The sequence below is a fragment of the Mytilus edulis genome, chromosome 1 (genome assembly GCF_963676685.1).
Source record: "Mytilus edulis chromosome 1, xbMytEdul2.2, whole genome shotgun sequence".
Taxonomy (NCBI): Eukaryota; Metazoa; Mollusca; class Bivalvia; order Mytilida; family Mytilidae; genus Mytilus; species Mytilus edulis.
In genome coordinates this window covers 4,604,903-4,625,329 of record NC_092344.1, presented here as the reverse complement: position 1 = coordinate 4,625,329, position 20,427 = coordinate 4,604,903, and the positions used below count along the sequence as shown (strand labels likewise).

General features: G+C 31.5%; 1 protein-coding gene across 1 annotated transcript; it reads right to left on the bottom strand.

The window, feature by feature from the left end:
• Positions 1-1,718: 1,718 nt before the first annotated feature.
• Positions 1,719-19,739, bottom strand: LOC139519085 (uncharacterized). The gene is made up of 5 exons (XM_071310881.1): positions 19,479-19,739; positions 18,943-19,086; positions 17,292-17,446; positions 14,320-14,468; positions 1,719-1,927 (listed from the first exon to the last, which is right to left on the bottom strand). The coding sequence occupies exons 1-5, from the start codon at positions 19,679-19,681 to the stop codon at positions 1,793-1,795; spliced, it is 786 nt and encodes a 261-aa protein (XP_071166982.1). The 5' UTR covers positions 19,682-19,739; the 3' UTR covers positions 1,719-1,792.
• Between the last annotated feature and the right edge of the window lie 688 nt (positions 19,740-20,427).

Sequence of the window (20,427 nt, the reverse complement as noted above, 5' to 3'; positions counted from 1 at the left end):
AAATGTCCTTTAAATTAACAAACAACTAGTCTGATTCGTCTGAAAATTGTAGGGAGGAAGATCTCAACCTGATCAACATTTTTACATAATGTCAGATTTGTTCTAAATTATTCAGTTTCAGAGATATCAGCCAACAATTGGGGTCATTGGGCACATTTTTTAAACTATATACTCCAATTATGATCATTGCCAAGTTTGAATAAATTTGGTCCAGTAGTTTCAGAGACGACCTATTTCAGAATCAACTATTTACTCACGATTTCCTCTTTTAACTGTGTTCTTTATTTCATTATCAAGAAACCTTAAACGTGCATCCCAAAAGTAACACACCTTTCTTTTATTATCTGTTGGTATTTGTTGATAATTATGAAAAATCTAAGGTTCCACTTCACCAAAGCACAATTACCCGTAGGTTGATTTTGCTATTTTTTAGTACATTTCGGTAAAATAGATTGAATGTATTCCAGTAAATTGACATCTGTAGTTTTTAATTCTGGAGTTGTTGTGTTCCAGATGAAAGAAAAATCCAGAAAATCCCAGAGTTTCCTAACAATTTTCAAAAGTATTTTTGTACATATACCATTTTGACATACTAGTCGATATATTTGATTATAATATACGTTTATTTTACATGAACACGTTTTTATTGAGGTTGATGTTGCTCACTTTTTAGTTTTCTATGCGGTGTTTTGTATAGTGTTGTTTGACTTCTTGTCGTTTTCAATTTTTCCGTGGCATTATCAGTTTATTTTTGACCAATGAGTTTGGTATTTTTTCCTTTTTCTACTGCATATTACATGAGTAGGGTATAAAGGTCACTGCGGCCTTCAGTCGTCTGATAGCATCAAAAAAGTGCAGAAGTATTTAGAAATCTCTCCTCAAATTAATCAACTAACATTAGATTTAAAATATTGAGTTTAACCTTCTTGATAATTAAACCTTTACAACTTGCATAAATCGTGACTCTCAAAAAATAAGATGGACCTAAGTCACATCGCAGTTGATTTTCTTTGTCATAATTTTCATCTCAGTTGTTTTTTTTGTGTCATAATTTTCATCTCATTGAAAAATTTACTGCAATAATTTATTATCATATTAACTCAAAAATGAGGTGGGAAAAGTATTAAAAATATGTTTCTTCCTGAATGGTCTTCGTCGATAACGGTTCCGTTTATTTCCAAGTATTAGTAATTAATAATTTTATGCTTTCCGATTTCAGTCTTTGATTATGTTATCGTAAATATTATTACTTCGTTTATTTCTCGTTGACTGGGCGGGGTTTAATCGGTTCGCTTTTTAAAGACCAGTCCATATATAGACAGGTGTTTTAGGATACACTCATCAACGCAGTGTCCAATTATTCGTCCTATATCATAAATTCAATTCTTTTGTATATCCGTTTGTTGACTCTGATAGGTGACTAAAATTCAATAAAAAGTAATAACTGCAATCATCCTCACCACACAAATCAGCAAATAGACTGTCCGTATGCAAATTAAAATGTATGCTCCGCAAAATCAGTTGACATAACATTGGTAATACTGATTACTCAAACTGGGACAACACAATTAATACATTTTTTAAAATGATATTCATGTTCTCCTCAACTACGCTTGCATAAGGTTATAGATCAACCCCCAGTAATCTGGGACAAAACATATCACGATGACACATATAAAGTATTCAACAGTATTGGACAAATAAAATGAAACAATATAGTTGTTTGATAAGACAATTTCAATTAATAAACAAATACACCGCGAAATTGCTCGCTCTTTACTGGACAAAAATGTCAACAAGCAAGTTTCCAGTTATCCATTTTAACTTTGATTAAAGTATTCATGTTAGGAGGTCGGTTTGAGCATATCTCTTCTTTCCTTTGGTGACCTTCTCTGATAGAATTCACGTATTGGACGTGGAATACCGGCTGAAATTAAATAAACCAAAGTACTATCGATGATAACCAAGATGTCAAAACAATAAATGATACAAAAATACCTGATTTGGAAAAATCAGCCGTACTTGTATCTTGAATATCACGTTGTTATTTGGTTTTCTTCCTAATTTAAGGATCTGCTTACCCTGCCGGAGCACCTGCTTACCCTTCCGGAGCACCTGAGATCACCCCTAGTTTTTGGTGGGTTTCGTGTTTATTCTTTAGTTTTCTATGTTGTGTCGTGTGTGCTATTGTTTTTCTGTTTGTCTTTTTCATTTTTAGCCATGGCGTTGTCAGTTTGTTTAAGATTTATGAGTTTGATTGTCCCTTTGGTATCTTTCGTCCCTCTTTTAAACAAAACTTCTACTAATGCGCATACTTCCTAAAAACACTTTCGATGGTAGTGTCCCTTGACATAATGTTCCATATGCAGTCTCAAATCAAAATCTGTCTCTTTTGTTATAAATGGTAGTTGGGTGTCAGTCTGAGTTCTTCAAAATATTTTTTGTGTGGATGTGAAAGAAAGCATTATTACGCACTTTGTTTAGACATCCACACTGCATCATGTGTTAAGTAAAGTAAATATAAATGTATCCTGTCTTCTTTTCCCCGCATGTGACCTACAGAATTGAAATTGTCATCAGGTTTGAACTATCATGAGCAACAGGGTTGGCATATGTAGAACAAGATCTGATTTCTCCTCCGAATTACGTAAGATCACCCACGTTTTTATTTTGTTTCGTGTTGCTCAGCCTTTATTTTCTGTGTTGTGTTTCAGTGTTTTGTATACTATAACCTGTCTCTGTTTTTTTCATTTTTTCATGACACAGTCATTTTTTTAATGTCCCTTTGATATCTTTCGTCTCTCTTTGATAGTTTAATGATAAACATTCGTGTCATTGGTTTAATCGAATTTGAATGAACCTCGATTTAACCTGAAATGGTGTATTGGAAGTTATTCCGATGGATAATTGTCGGTAGACACCAACTCATTAGGTTAGGATGTAAAAAAGTTTTGTCGGTGAAACTTGTTAATTAATTGAGTATAGTAATCAGAAACTGATTATTTTTTCCAAGATAAAGTAGAATTACCCGTTGATTTTTAAGAGATCTTTTAAATTTACAAATTATTCTTGAATAGAAATCCGTATTAAATACGGGTCGGTTATAAAATAAGCTGTTATCCATATTTGGTAGTTTCCCTTATCTATACTATTAAACGAGAAGACCTCATTTTGTGTGTCGCTTCTCTTCCTCCCACAATAAATTAATCATCATGCCTCTATGTCCTATAGGTATTATGCATAGTCCCATTTGTCATCCTTTCTTATGACTATTCAGTTTGGGTTATTTTTGGAGAAAAACGAAAAAAAAAGGCATCGGAATATTTTATTCCGTCATCAGACCGACTTTTAAATCGGACATGACTTCCCGTTTTAACATTGAGAACCAATCGCATAATGAAAAATGAATAAGCCAATCAGAATGTAGTCTAAATCGTGGTTTTTAGATCGTGAAAACCATTACTATTATACCTTAACTTGCACATAATTTTCATAAGTACTCGGACGGGGACAGGACAATTATTTCACGTTTATCTGCATGTATACTATGATTTTTTTAATATAATACAATAACATATAAAGACTCTCTATATAAGATAACAGAGATCGCCATGGAGGCAAAACTTCGAACTAATAGTAAATTATAGAAAATTAAACACACTTTAATATATATATAATATAGATACGTATGGTCATAGTATACAGAAACGCGACAATAATGGAATATGACATAACATAAAATAATAACGGACTTTGAAAAAAGTGAGAGGGTTTTAAAATATTGTCCTGTCTCCATGTATCTATACGACTTTTGATATTATTTTTTTAAATTCTCCAGATATAAAATCTGTTACAAAAATTCTTCCTAAAATAGTGAACATTCTTTCAACCAAATTTAAAGTGCACGCGATTTCGCTTTTAAGTCAAACAGGACTTCCGTTTTTAAACTTGAACATCATGAATTTCATAATAGTACTGAACTCGGGAACAGGACAATAATTATCGAGTTGATAGAGACTCTGTATATAATATAGAGTGGTCGCCTAGGAGAGGAAACTGGCAATTGATATTTAATAGCAAATACACTTTATTTACTTTCAACCAAGCTAAAGGGCCCGCGATTTTGCTTTTAGGTTAAACAGGATTTCAGATTTTAAACTTGCACATAAATTTCTTAACAGTACTCGCGCAGACAGGACAATAAGTATCGCGTTGATAGACTCAAGATGATCTGTATCGTTTTAAAAGACCCAATAAATTCAAAAGTATCATTTATCAACACCTTAAGAAGCACAATCATCCTATTAAATATCTAGTAGTAAATAAGTAGCCTGGTGAATCTCATTCAAAGTTTGTACGATCATGGAAAATAATTGAATCAAATTGGATTAGAAAATTACAGACAGTCTACCCTCTCGGTCTTAATGATAATATCATGGGAATCGGTATTATATCAAGAACCGATTCGGTTAACATTTTGGATATAGTTTCTAAAACTGTTCGTAAAAACCGTTCTCACGGTCGTAGAAAAATCAAAGAAAATTTCGGACCAATCATACCAATATTTCGGACCTCATTTCTATTTCAAAAAACAACGGCAGACATTATCTGTTAACAAAGCTCTGTTCATTACCGGTTAATAAGTTAAATAAAATTTTAAAGAATTGCAACACAATTTCAAATATCAGTCCTCAGTATGAAATGTTCTAATAATTATGGCATATTGTTATTCTAAACTGTTTCCCAAAATGTTTTTTGTAATTATTTTATTTTTGATGATGAAACATGTGAAATTACATACTACAGTATTCGATACACATTTTAAAAATAAAGAAATACTTGATAGATCAATTAAGTCATATGGATATAATAAGATATAGATATAATATTACAAATGATTTCGTTAATTAAACAAATGAATTAAATAAAAGCTGCTTCTAACAAATGCCATTTCTGATCCATTTTTACTTTTTGTTAAGAAACATACAGAGTATTTTTCTATATTAATCCAATATTTTAAATATTCTACTCCTCCATATTTTGTGCGGGATATGTTCTTACATCTACATTTGTATATGTAATATTTGAATAACAACAAAATATTATTAACTGTTTTACTGTTACTGATAAAATCCACAGACACACCTAAAATGACTTCTTTTGCACTGAATGGCAGGAGAATGCCATAAGTTTAAATCCAATCTATAACGGATAGCCACAAGTTTTGTGATGCATTACATTCCCAAAAAATGTGAAAAATATTTTCTTTAATTTCTGAACAAAAAGTACAAAGTTCAGTTTCTTTTAATTTACATTTCAATAAAAATGAATTACATGGTAGAATCCTATGAACAATCTTAAATTGAAAGTTTTGCAAAAAAGAGTTCCTGGTTATAATAAAGGGCATGGAATAAATAGCATCCCAATCCTCAATCTGCATATTTAAATCTCTTTCCCATTTTTCACGGGAAGATAAAGATATCACTTTATTATCCTCCAAAAATAATGTATAGAAAAAATTACAAGATTTTGGTTCCTTTTTAACTTTATCTATTAATATAATTTCAATAATTTCCAGTTTTGAACTACTTTCTATAATACTTTTCCATCTCTTTGGAATTGCACTTAAAATACTATAAAATTCTACAAAATTAGTATTGATATCATACACTTTTTTTTAAATTCATCATATGAGAATAATGTATTATTATCTGACATCAGATCATTAATGAAGAATATACTATTTTCAATATATTTGAACCTCAAAATCATCTTGCCATCCATTTTGATGTTCGGATTCAGCCATATGGACTGGGTCAAAATTTCAGTCTTGTTTTCAGCTTTCAGCTTATTTCTTAACTTGGAAAAATTTACTAGGATATCATGCCAAAATGGATTAACTTTTTCTGCTAAATAAAGTAAACCTTCTTGACTTAAGTGTAAAATTTTGTCCCCCCCAAATTTTTGTATATAACTAAGTAGCAAGACTTTTCAAGGAGAGTAATTTTGGGAATCTAATAATTTATACAGCCAAGACATTTTTACACTATAGCAAAACTAATAAATATTAGGTATCTTAAGACCACCATCACATAATCACTGCCCTTTTCACTTTATCAGGTTTTCCTTTCCATAAGAAGTTAAAAAATATATTCTGAATCTCCTTCAAAACCCCTTCTTTGGGGTTAGCAAGGACAGTCGGAACTTGAACCAAAATGGGAAGTGCTAAAGTCTTAATAACTACAACCCTTCCAATATATGTTAGTTCTCTATAAGCCCAAGTATTAAGTAATGACTTGATACTGTTTATCTTGGCTGTAAAATTACATAGAGTTTTATCCATTTTAGCAAGCTCAAACCATATACCTAATAGTTTAAACCTCCCAGAATGGTTCCAAACAAGATTTTTTTCTTGCAAAAGTTTTCCCATACTACCCTTGTTTGACCCAATCCATACGGCTTCGGTTTTGTCAACATTTATACACTTAAGTCCAGCACACTCTGAAAATTTATCAAACAAGTATAAACACTGATTTAGGGATTTTTGGTCACCATCGAGGACTACGGAAGAATCATCAGCGTATTGACTCAACAGAAATTCAGAGTCATTAATTGTTACACCCGCAACATCAGGTTCATTTTTAATAGCTGCACTTAGTAATTCTAGCACTAAAATAAATAGGTAAGGAGACAGAGGACTCCCTTGACGGACCCCCTTTTTAATGAATGAAATATAACCGTTATTCAACATTGCACTAGAGGCATCACAGTAGCAAGCCTTACTCCAATTTATAAATGTATGGTCAAAAACATAAAACTGCAAAGCCTCATATATAAAAGACTGTGTCGAAATCTTTATCAAAATCGACTAAAAGTAAAAGTCCAGGAATGTCGTCTTCTTCCATCTTTTCCAACAGATCATAAATAAATCTAGTACATTCGCCTATATACCTACCTTTAAGAAAACCTTTTTGTGTTTGACTAATTATGTTTACCAAGACCTTTTTGAATCTATTTGCTAGACTGGCTGTAGCTATCTTATAGTCTACATACAGCAGTGTGATAGGTCGCCAGTTCTTTAGATAAAACTTTGACTTACCCTTATTTGGTATACAGGTAATGAGTCCCTGTCTTTGAGTGATAGAGAACTTTCCATATGCTAAAGCCTCATTTAAACATCTTACTATTGGTAATTTAATATCATTCCAAATTTTTTTATAAAACTCAACAGTGAATCCATCTATACCAAGATTTAGAGTTCTTCATATGTTTAAGAGAAGACAGACATTCCTGTACTGATAAAGGTCCTTCACATGATACTACCTCTTCCTCGATAGGTTTTGTAATAAAAAGAAAGTCATGCTGAAGAAATGTGCTCCTGTGAGTTTCAAGTAACAATGGGTTAGAACTAGTATACAATTTTTTATAAAATTGTTTTTGTTCATTTCTAATAATACATGGATCCGTTATCTCAGATTCGTCCTCCAGAATAAGTTTGGGAATAATTTTTTCTGTATAATGTTTTTTTTCTCCAAATAATAAAAATAGTTACTTCCCTTTTCCTCCTCTACTTTACATCTTGCCTTTGCTCTTGTAATTATCCCTTTAACATTTTTTCTCGTATTACTTTTAATTCTAGTTCCAACCCTTCCCTTTCTTTGTGTACTAATGGCAAGTTATTCTCTATGAGTTTTTTTTTTTTATCTAATATTGATATCTTGTTTGATAATTCTTTTTCTTATTATTTTGTTCCTTCTTCTGGAAAGACGAAAATGAGATTGAAGTTCCACGTACTTTCATCTTAATCATATCCCATAAAAGCTGATAGCTTATATTAAACTGTTTATCCTCTGTCTCAATATCAATAGATGGATCAGACTCATATTCTTCAATGACAATTTTGATAACTGTTTCCCAAAATTGATCGCCCTGTAGATCATAAAAACATTTTATTAAAATAAAGTATGTCAATACTGAGCTCCCTCTTATTTTTTATATTTACAAGAAATCTACCCGGAAATTTGTGTTTAATTATAGCCAATTGTGTAAAGATGTTAATATCAGTAAAAATACACCTACTTTATGTAATTGTAGTAATTCCGAATACATTTATGGACCCATTTCCTATGTTATTACAGGAGATCTTAACATCGTTCAAGACCGAGAGTTAAAATCATTCCTCAGTAAAGGACCTAAATATCAATTATTAATTGGAATGTGTGTCGTAATATCATCCTTGACTCACTCCGTACTTACTGTTTGAAATGGATAAAACGGGAAAAAGCTGACAAAAAATATTTGAACTCTTTTTAATTCAGTAACATAGTTGATATACGTATTCAACATTTTAAAGAACATTTTACTATTTACAATAATCCCCATAAACCTATTTCTCGTATCAAACAAAACTAAAAGAACTAGCCAAGGAATTTGTTTTTGTCCCGGCCGATAAAGCTGTTAATAATAGTAATATTGTTTGACGTAAATTTTACATTAAGGTTCTGAAAAAGAAATCACCAATTCACCAACATCCCAACTGACTTCATTTTCAGAAAACGACATCTGTAACAAACATTAACTTTTAGCTACCGCTTTACAAGCAGAACCAAATACAATGAAAGTCCCAACTAAGCATTGGCTTCCGAAGCTACACAAAACACCTTACAAATATAGATTTATTTCGTCTTCAAGCCATTGTTCCACAACTAAATTGTCTATTCGTATTACCAGTACACTTTGTACAATCATAGACCTGATAAAAAATTGTTCTAATAAGGCCTTCGAAAATAGTGGAATTAATTACTTTTGGAGTATCAAGAACTCGTTGGAAGTACTTGATAAATTGCATGCTTATATTGGTGATTTTGAATCTGTTCAAAGTTTTGATTTTTCTACCCTATAAACCACATTGCCTCACATTCTCATTAAGAAAAAAAATCACACACCTAATAAAATGGGCATTTAAGGTAGCACTACAGTCAGAAATTTCTGACTCCAATCAACAGTCTTTAAATATTAATTTCTCCAGAACTGCTCAATGGATTTTTAAAATCTTTAACTCATTTTAAAGCTGAAATATAACTCTTTCTTAATCTATATATAAATTTATTTTTGGTTTGATTAATTTCAAAATATAGCTCATTAATTGCCAAAAAAGTGGTCTTCCAACTTGGATGAAAATGGCACATTCATGTCAAATGGTAGTAAACATTTGTTTTCATCCCTTTAATCAACCATATACAATTTCCAAAACCGTGTCTTAGATTTTTGATATATGCCTCCAGTAAGAAGATATATTGATTTAACTGCTGGGTGCCAAACCTCATTTCACCTTTCATCTTTGGAGACCTATCAATTCATTTAGAAACAAATTATCCAAAAACTGGGACATGGTATTGTAGAAAATACACCCTTTTATCATATATATCAAGGTCAAGCCAAAGAGGGTACCCATAAAGTTTCTATTTTCATTTTTCCTTACAATTCTCATGAAAAATTGTTCTGAGAAATGACCTAAAAACTGAATTTCCCCCTTAGAACCCTATAAAGTCAATATAAATACAAACATTCCACTGGGAACACCCCAGGAGTGTTCTGATACCATTACTATATCAATAGAACCACACACTTTGTGTCTTTGATGCTCTAATGCTGTAAATTTTGCATTATATGTGAACTGTCCAACACTAACTTGGCATTTGGCGGGAGTTTGACGTCACAGATTTGACCAACATAGACAACGCTCCGCCTCTTTCCAGACAGTCTAAGATAAGAGAATAACATGATTGGCCAGCTGCATTTAATCAATGTTTAACATCATTATTCTCAGAATATAAAGAATGATTTTCATTTGAATTTAAAAAAAGAAATAAACTATGTCTGAAATTAGCTAGAACATTAAAAGTGTGCATCAAAAAACATGTTCATAAAAAGATCAAGACCACCGTTTTTCTTGAAAATACACTTTCCCACATGATTTTTTTAATTTAATGGAACTGATAAATTACACATAAACTAAAAGTAATTTATTAAAAAATGCATAAAACTGTATTTAAATGAAGAAGACCAAAGAGTAGAAATTTATACAGGCAGTCAGAGGCTTTTAAAAATAATTTCCCACTCTTTTCCATAGTATTTTTTTTTTCATTTTTGGTAGATTTTTTCCCTATAGTCTTTTTCTTTTTCTTTGTTCACTTCCATGTTATATAAATATTTTTTGTTGCAAAACAATGAGATAAGACTACAATATGTATCTTGTGGTCAGGGATTAGCAGCTGGACACTGGTATCAACAAATGATTGACATATTAGCCCCTCCCAAATGCCTATATATTTAGACTAATTACCATGTGCTTTTATTTACATAAGTTCATTACCAATTTACTCCCTGTTGTGATATGATAATGACTTTGGGATTTTTACAAACTGTCCAGAATAATACTTATTTCAAAATTATGTGATAAAAAAATTATCTTCAAAAAATCATTGTTAGACTGTAGTGCTACCTTAAAAAGTCAGAATATGAATATATATGTTCAAACTCTAATAGGTCATTTTTTAGTAGCAATAAACAAAACAAAAACTGTCAACTGGACATGCTTTGATACTATATCTGCCCTTGAATTTTTACTAGATAACATTTATGTTCGCTTTGGAGATTCCGAATATTGTCAGGTTATCGAAATTACAATGTGGACTAAATGTGCACCACTTATTGCTGACTTGTTTTTGAATTGCTATGAGTTACAATTTATGACAAAAATCAGCAAAGATCCATCGAAACAACATCTGATAAACAAATTTAATAATACTTTTAGATATTTGGATGATATTTTGGCTCTCAATAATGACGACTTCAGTATGTATACTAAAGAAAGTTATCCTGTTGAACTTACTTTAAAGCTAATACTAACTATGACCACTACACTTTCCTCGATCTTGATATCTATTATATCACTAACGGAAAGCTTTATACTAAGATTTATGATAAAAGAGATGATTTTTCATTTCCTATGTTTAATTATCCATTTTTAGATGGTGACGTTCCCTTGTCACCATCTTACGGTGTTTATATATCTCAACTTGTACGATTCGCTCGTGTATGTAACAATGTTTTAGATTTTAACGAGAAAAATTTATGTATTACTGAAAAATCATTACACCAAGGTTTTCGATATTACAAACTAGTCAAAACATTTACTAAATTTTATCATCGGTATAAGGACATCATTCGTAAATATAGATCAACATGCAGACTTCTTATACGTTCAGGTATTTCACATTCATTTTTTATGGAAATATTCTTTATAAAGCACAGAAATGTCAGTATTCACCTCAGAAACTAACAAAACCTTTAAATATACTTTTTAAGTAGGGATATAGTTACGATACTGTTGTCAGGTCATTAAAGATTGCATATTTTGGCGTTAATATTGATTCACTTAAAGGGTCTTTGCATCGGAACTAAATACATTTATTCAAAAACCAGATGTTGGCATGACACGGATTATGTTATTCTCATATATGTTATGATGGTATGATACTAAACCCCTAACGGGAAGGATTGTGCCTGATATTCATATGTTGAAATCATAATTTTTCAATCAGTTTAATTGAAGTCTGGAGCTAGCATGTCAGTTAATTGCTAGTATTCTGTTGTTATTTATGTATTATTGTCATTTTATTTATTTACTTTTGTTACATCTTCTGACACCAGCCTCAGATTTCTCTTGAACTGAATTTTAATGTGCGTATTGTTATACGTTTACTTTTCTACATTGGCTAGAGGTAATGGGGAGGGTTGAGATCTCATAAACATGTTTAACCCCGCCGCATTTTTACGCCTGTCCCAATCAGGAGCCTCGGGCCTTCGTTAGTCTTGTAGTATTTTAACTTTTAGTTTTTTGTGAACAATTTTGAGTTTAGTATGGCGTTCATTATCACTGAACAAGTACATATTTGTTTAGGGGCCAGCTGAAGGACGCCTCCGGGTGCGGGAATTTCACATTGAAGACCTGTTAGTGACCTTCTGCTGTTGTCTTTTCTATGTTCGGGTTGTTGTCTCTTTGACACATTCCCCATTTCCATTCTTAATTTTACTCTCTATCTAATGTAACAGTGATCGCCTAGGAGAAAAACTTGAGATTGATATTTAATAGTGAAATACACTGTATTTATAGTATACGTATTTTCATAGTATACAAACTCTCAGAAACGCGAAAAAAATGGAATTTAACAAAAAAAGAATAAAACGGATTTTGGATTTTGGAGGCTTAAACTGTTTCCAATTACCTATGAATTTTGATACCCTTTCTGAAATTCTCCAAACACATGAAATCTTTTACTGAAATTCTCTAGACACAAAATATTTTACAAAAATTCTCCCATCAACAGTTTACATACTTTCAACCAAGCTCCTAATGCCCGCGATTTTGCGGGTGTGTTCCCGTATTATTGATTTGAAGATATATATTTTGTATTTTTTAACTTATATATTATTTGTAATAAATTGGGATGTCAACTCGGTGAAGATTTACTAATCGATTACTAGTTGGATTTACAGAGCGATAATCGAGAACTCGCTCGATAAAACATTTACAAAATAAAAACTAATACCCATTTTATGTATTGTGTTTCGTTTTCTTATGAGCGTAAAACCCTTAGCATTATTACCTAGAGCTAAATAATAGTTTAGGGAATTTTATATCATAAAAAATAGCTCATTTACTTCATGTACTAATTATGTAAAGTGGTAATAATCTAATCAAGTAATTGATAGGTAACTACTAACAGTCCTGCTGATGAAAATATATGATCTGACGGTACAGAGGTAGGGGAATGATTTAGGTTAGCTAAAAGTGTCAGACGTGGAAAAATGCTCATGTTTATATATCGTTTTTTTATATTTATTTATTTTGAATAATATATAATTTCACGGGTGGTGCTCTAAATCAAAACATTTATTGTCTAAACTTAAGAAAGCAACATTACTCTTACATGAAACCGATTAGTCGAATACCAGTTTGGTAATGTAATCGATACTCATTGACATCCTGATAATTAACGATGACCAGACAAGATTTATATCTGATAGAGTTTTTTGTGAAAATATCAGCTCGATATATGATTTAATAATCTACACTGACAAAATGATATCGCAGGCATTCTACTCTTCATTGATTTTGAAAAACTTTTCGATTCCATCTCCTCGACTTTTATAGAACAAGTTCTTGATTTTTTTTTCAACTTTGGAAATTCCATAAAACACGGGATTATAACTTTAATACCAAATCAGCAGTACAACAAATTAATTTTCTCTCAAACCTTTATAGTGAAGAAATTTTAGTGGGGTTCCAACAGATTTACGCCTATGAGTATTACATGTTTAGTTGCCTTATAAAATATAAAAACACTTAATTATGGTTAGTTCAAAAGAATATGATGATTTGAAAGAACTTGATATTTGGATATATTCATCAGTTCAAATTGAACTACCAATTACTTTAAACATAGTCTTAATTTGGATATAAGAAAAAAACAAACGGATAAAAACTACATAAGAAACCCATAAGAGACTAAAGAGTATTAACTAAATATTATTTGTTTCTAAAATTAAAATGCAGGCAATGACGATTTTTTACACATATCTTAGATTGAACTTTAAAAACTAAATTCCCCAATAGGCAACAAAAAACTATCCGATGAATATAATTTTGAAGTAAATTACAGTTTGCATTTTTATCAAGGAAGATTATGACCTCTCATATGTCTTTATTTTATGCCTTGGGGCATATTTCCTTGAAACATGGTATCGTCCTAGTTGATTCTTCGAAAGAATGACCTATCGTTCTAAATGAAAATGACTCGATATAGGTATGTTAGGACTTATTACCATCAATATACCATAAACTATAAATATGTATTGATGTAGTTTTGCCAAAACACACATTATAAAACAAATATTTTTGATTTGTATAGATCCGTAGCTGAATAATGAAAATGTTATTTAAGAATTGAATCATTATAAGGGTGTAAAAGCGTTGCCCGAAGTACATTTAGTATGAAGCGCGGATGTTACAAAAAGAAGCATTCAATACTTATGATTACATTTTTGTTTAGCTAGGATCATGAACATACGATTTTTATCAAGTTGTTATTTAATTTACATGTGCACGTTATAGTGGGACCTCGTGTCATCATGAATGATACATTTTATTGTGTAATAAAGTTGATTAAGGAAAAATGCGAGATTGCAGTGCCAATCAGAATAACGTATTATAATGAAACATACATCTAATGTAATTATATATTCTTAATATACCTTTCCTGCACGAAAAAAGGGTTCGTACAGGTCACATGTGTGGTTTTCCAAACATGATTCGTTTATGGCGAAGTCAAAATCGACCACCAAGTGACTAAGTTGGCTTACATCGTCCTTTAGTCCTACAGCTAAACCATTTGCATGTGCCACTGCAAATATTTTTTTAAAAGATTAAAAAAAATGCAAAACTCAAGATAAACTATTTGGAATTTTGGATCCTCAATGCTTTTCAACTTTTGTACTTGTTTGGCTTTATAGATTTTTGATATGAACGTCACTAATGAGTCTTATGTTGACGAAACGCGCGTTTGACGTCCTAAATTATAATCCTGATACGTTTGATAACTATTTAAACCACTGAGTCGATGCCACTGCTGGTGGACGTTTCAATATAACTATATATATTGCACAGAATGAGCTTCAGCGCGATTTCTGTTGAAAGAAAATGATATACTGTTTTACAGGTTAAATAAAGGCAGCAGTAGTATACCGGTCTTCAAAAGTCATAAATCGATTAAGAGAAAACAAATCCGGGTTACAAACTAAAACCGAGGGAAACACACCAACAATACGAGAAAAACGTGGAAACAACAGAAACACTCAAGTGCAACAAAAAACAAACGACAATGCAACATTAAACTCATCATAGATACATACATAGAAACGAACAATAAGATAATAACTGCCATTTTCTTGACTTGGTACAGGATATTCTAAGAAAAAATGGTGAGTTGAACCTGGTTTTGTGGCAAGTTAAACCTCGCACTTTTAAAGCAATGTTAAATCTACCGCTAAAATGACAACATGATATGACAAAAATACAGTACAAATAAATGCAAAACATTCAGGACAGAGGAAAACATAAATGAATGATATAACAATACATTTCGACATGTTAACCACAGAATAACAACGAATACGTAAAATAATTTAGGACAGTACACAAAACGAATTAACTGTCCGTCACACGAATGTATCAACGCCACATATGGTGACGTAATTATGTTTTTTATGTGTTAGTAATTAGATATTTAATTGTATTTTCTAGCTATAAAAAATATGTGGTATGATTGCCAATGAGATAACTCTCCACAAGGGACCAAATAACACAGATATTACAGGATATCGTACGGCTTTCAACAATAAACAAAGCCCTTATCGCATAGTCAGCTATAAAAGCCCCCGAAATGACAAATGTAAAAGAAGTCAAACGAGAAAACTAACGGCCTAATGCATGTACAAAAATGAACGAAAACAAATATGTAACAAATCATCAAACGACAGCCACTAAATTACAGGCTCCTGACCTGGGACAAACACATACAAACAGATCATCAGATGGATACAAATAGAAATTTATTAAACAGATCTGTATATCTAATAAATGTGACCAACTTGTTGTCTATTCTATGGTTGTGTTGTTGTCTCTGTGACACATCCCCAATTTCCATTCTAAATTTTATTCTATAAATAAGGCAGACCGTACACGTATAGTATGACCGTATGCGTATTTTGAAAAAAGTACACATACTGTCTAGACCGTCCGCGTACAATCCAAATACTCCTATTGTCTGTTACATATGCACTGTAGTTTGAAAACTACCAATAAAGATTCTTAAAAAAAACATCATTAATATATCTGAATGTGAAATTAAATGACCTGTCTTCTTTGATCCTCTTTACAAATAAAAAAAAATGGTCGGCAATATGAGACGCACAGTTCGTTCCAATATGAATGCCGATAATACCTCCAAGTTCAACCAATATTTTGTCAATAAGAACTACAACTTACTGTTGACTCGTTCCTGTGTGTAGCATGTTTTACCTTTTTGTTCAGTATTAACAAAATATGCCGTACAATATAACAAAGTGATACAATTATAGCGTATGCTACCACTTTTATGTTATGAAACATTATTAATTATTTCTTTTACAGGATTTTGCAATTTATATATATATATATATATATATATATATATATAAACGAGTCTAAATTGAAAACTACGTTCAAACCTATCATTGCGTTGGATAAAAACCGCAATTTTTATACGAGTGCATGTAAAACAAATTTCGTTGTAGAAGGGTCTAAATACAGCACAAACAACATTTTCCAAAAGACAAAAAAAGTGAAGAAATATATTTAAACAAAACGCATTTGACTAACAGGTCGAACAACTGATGTTCTTTAACCCTGCTGACTGCCATTGGCGATTGCCAAATAAAATTGATCACAAGATGTAACAAAATGGATCTTAATATAAATTTAATACTAAACAGAAAACAATTAATTTATGGCCACGATGTTATGCCACAAACATAAGGTGTTAATATTTTTTTGTACCCCGGAGCCGGATTTCGACAACAAATGTCTCTTCAGTGATGTTAGGGATCGGAACGGTATTTGGAAGGCCATATAAAATGTACCCTCATTTTTAGATAGACTCTTGAATTTTAAGTCAATATAGGATGAACGGATCATATAAACCGGAGGGAAAATATGATACAAGCCCAAACGAAAAAATATAAACAAGTCTAAATTGAAAACTACGTTCGAACCTATCATTGCGTTGGATAAAAACCGCAATTTTTATACGTGTGCATGTAAAACAAATTTCGTTGTAGAAGGGTCTAAATACAGCACAAACAACATTTTCCAAAAGACAAAAAAAGTGAAGTAGTATATTTAAACAAAACGCATTTGATATTAAAAGATATGGTATGAGTGCCAATGAGACAACTTGCAATATATGTATATAGATATAAGAAGATATGGTATGAGTGCCAATGAGACAACTCTCAATATATGTATATAGATATAAGAAGATAAGTATGAGTGCCAATGAAACAGCTCTCAATATATGTATTTAGATATAATAAGATATGGTATGAGTTTCTCAATATGTCACTACTATGTCGTAATTACATTATTACAAAGTTAACAAGGATAAATGTAAAAGTATATGCATGTATACCTTGAGCTAAATATCTGTTATAGTCCAATTGATCATTAGGTGTTAAATGAAGTCCTGCTCGATTTTGTTCCCATCCATTTACATTTTCCGGATCAACACCATCACAATGGCGGCGATTAGCATGTTCAATCCTTTCTCTCATTATACGTCTAACTCTGTAAACATGATAATATTATGATATATTGTATTTATTTCATGATTTTGATTGGTTGATGAATGATTGACTTTTGTCACTAAGTATTCCATAATAGACAAACAAAAGATATGAAATAACCATCCATGACACAAAATAAATACATACAAAGCAAAGTGTAAGAAAGCTCGTAGCACTGGTTTTAGCTGAATTATTTGTAAACTAAATCGAGTTCCACATCTTAATAAATATGCCTGAAAATGGCATGATAATGGGACATTAATACTATTAACGAGATTCACTCATTTTAACGGGTTACTCTTAGGTCAATTGTCAGAGAAGATCCTCGGAGTTCGGTATTTTTGTTATTTTACTTTTTAATAAATTATTTATTTATATAATACCAAACTGTTGAAGGAAACTTTAATTTGTGAACGAACCACGACATGAGGCCAAAGTCAGAAAGTCTCCTAACTTACAAATACATCTTAGATTTATTCCGTGCGTAACATTTAGTTATTCTATAATATTACGCATAATGAACGAAAAACTATTATTTTTTAACAAGTCGCTTAAGGTGGCTCGGGTCTATTCGAAGTTTCTATCAGAAGTTCCGTATTTTTTGTTATTTTATTCTTTACAGAAAGTGAATCAAATTGGTCGAAAAAAATAGGGGGTCATTGACCATTTAAGCTCAAAATTTTACTTTTAAACAGGTATGTAAAAGGGACCACTTTTCAATGAAATGATAGGGAAAATAGAGGTGTTGACATATTTGTATTGGAATATCAAAAAAATGTTCTATGACAATTTGTCCAAAACTGTAATATGAAAAGCTGACCTCTAGCTTTATAGAATGAGCAAATAAAAAACATAGGTCACGGATGAGGAAAACATTTTTTTTTGCCTTAAAACCCAAATTTTGGCGGGAAAATGGGGAAAATGGATGAAATGTCATTTCGACCCTTTCAAAAATACCGATAATGACGAAAATATTTTATTAGACACATAACTACAATGATTTAACATTTCTTATCAATCAAAGTATTTAAAAAAATTATATCGAATTTACGACAAATACTTTTGTAATTCATGCGTGGAATTATAAAAAGTAAAAACACAAAAATACTGAACTCCGAGGAAAATTCAAAAAGGAAAATCAAAAATCAAAAGGCAAAATCAAAAGTCCAAACACATCAAACGAATGGATAACAACTGTCATATTCCTGACTTGGTACAGGCATTTTCTAATGTAGAAAATGGTGGATTGAACCTATCAGTCTAATAGTCCCGAGCCACCTTAAAATGAGTTCGATGACACTAGACATATGATAGACATATCATTTGTTATATAAGGCATCTGTATAAACGGTTTGAAACATATAGGGCTTTTATCCTCGGAAATATAACGCTTTATACAAATATTATATGACGCCAGCAGTGCCCCAAGATCATAATCTTTATGTCTCGCATTCTGCGACATTCATCAAAGGGGTTGCAAAAATTCTATTTACTCACTGAATATTTCTGATGTCCACCCATGTTTCATCTGTCCAGTTCTTATTAGATGCTCCAAGTCCATCAGATGGAAACTGGCCGGCATCAGTTCGCCAATCTTCTTTCGTTCCAGCAGAGAAGTGGCATATAACTTTAATTCCATTCCTGTTTTTGGAGAAATTAATATTACATAGAAATATAGATATAATGGAGGGTTAACACATACCGAGACATTGCTGAGACCAGAATGTTAAAAGTTGACCAGTGATATAATCAGCTCCGTATTAGTAAACCAAAACAGAAAATAAGCAGTCAAATCTAAATATAAAAGTCGGTACCAGATACCTAATAAATTGAAATTACACTTGTGTTTAGTTTAACGGCAGAAAAAGAAATGCTTTTTCAGTAAATTATTGGAAGTCAGTATTTTGCAGTGTCGTCTGTTCTTTAAATTGTTTGTGTAAACAAAATCAATTCACTCCCCCTTTTTTCGAGCAGATCCCCTAAAGTATTGTTTTAGCAAGAATAGAGATTTTGTAACCAACAATATGACATACCTGTGGAGCTCATCAATAATGTTTTTAGGTACATCAAACAAATCAACGACAAACATGTTTCCATGGATATCAGTGTTGATATTATGTTCGGCTATCACATAATTCCAGGCCATGTGCGGATGTGGGTGCCACCACGATGTATTTGCAAATGCCATGCAAAAAGTAAAAATCATCAAAGTCGGTATCATGTCTAAGCCAAGCATTGATATCTTCTCTGTTGTTTATCTTCATTCAATGTTTAATTTCCTTATCATTTGTGATCTCTCGTTATTCATATCAAAAGATTTCAGAATAAAGTTATCGTTAAGTAAGCCGATTACATAGTATACGCGCAGTACAGGTATTATGATAAGAAGCTATGAAACTTACATAGAGGTCATTATTGACAATTTTAAAGTATTGGCTAATTCTGCATGAAAGCTCTTCCTAATTATCGTAAAGTAACCTACTATAAGAACGATATGAATCATTGATACAAAAAAAAACAAAAAAACACACGATTATTTAGAGTGCATACAAAAAAACTCTTTGCATGTAATAGTATAGAAATGTTGTTATTCTCTTACACAGGTTTTACTCATCATAATCTAAAAGACAAACCGAAAGAATCATTCCTCTCTGAATAAAGAATGACTCCATTGAAATATATTTATATGATTAAAAGTTACAAACTTCAAAATAAATAATCTGAAACAATCAAAACAGTCAGGATTCTACTTCGTCAAAATTATCTCCCCATTACGCCAGTTCATTTTTACAATCGTAGAAATGGAAGCCATTGTAGGGATGACGCGCTGCCAATTTAGCTCTTGAAACCCGATAAGTTTATCCACATAGCACCATAACGATCCTTATATGTCTGTTGGTTTTTTTAAAAGACAAATGTATCTACTAGCAAATGAGCATCAGTTAATGTTCTTGTCTGCATTGAGTCAACTTAAAACTATTG

Coding starts and splice junctions, on each gene's coding strand:
- LOC139519085 (XM_071310881.1), bottom strand. CDS start 19,681: ATGCTTGGCTTAGACATGATACCGACTTTGATGATTTTTACTTTTTGC. Junction 17,447..18,942: donor GTGGACATCAGAAATATTCA/GTGAGTAAATAG, acceptor TCATGTTTACAG/AGTTAGACGTATAATGAGAG. Junction 14,469..17,291: donor TAACAGATATTTAGCTCAAG/GTATACATGCAT, acceptor AAATATTTGCAG/TGGCACATGCAAATGGTTTA.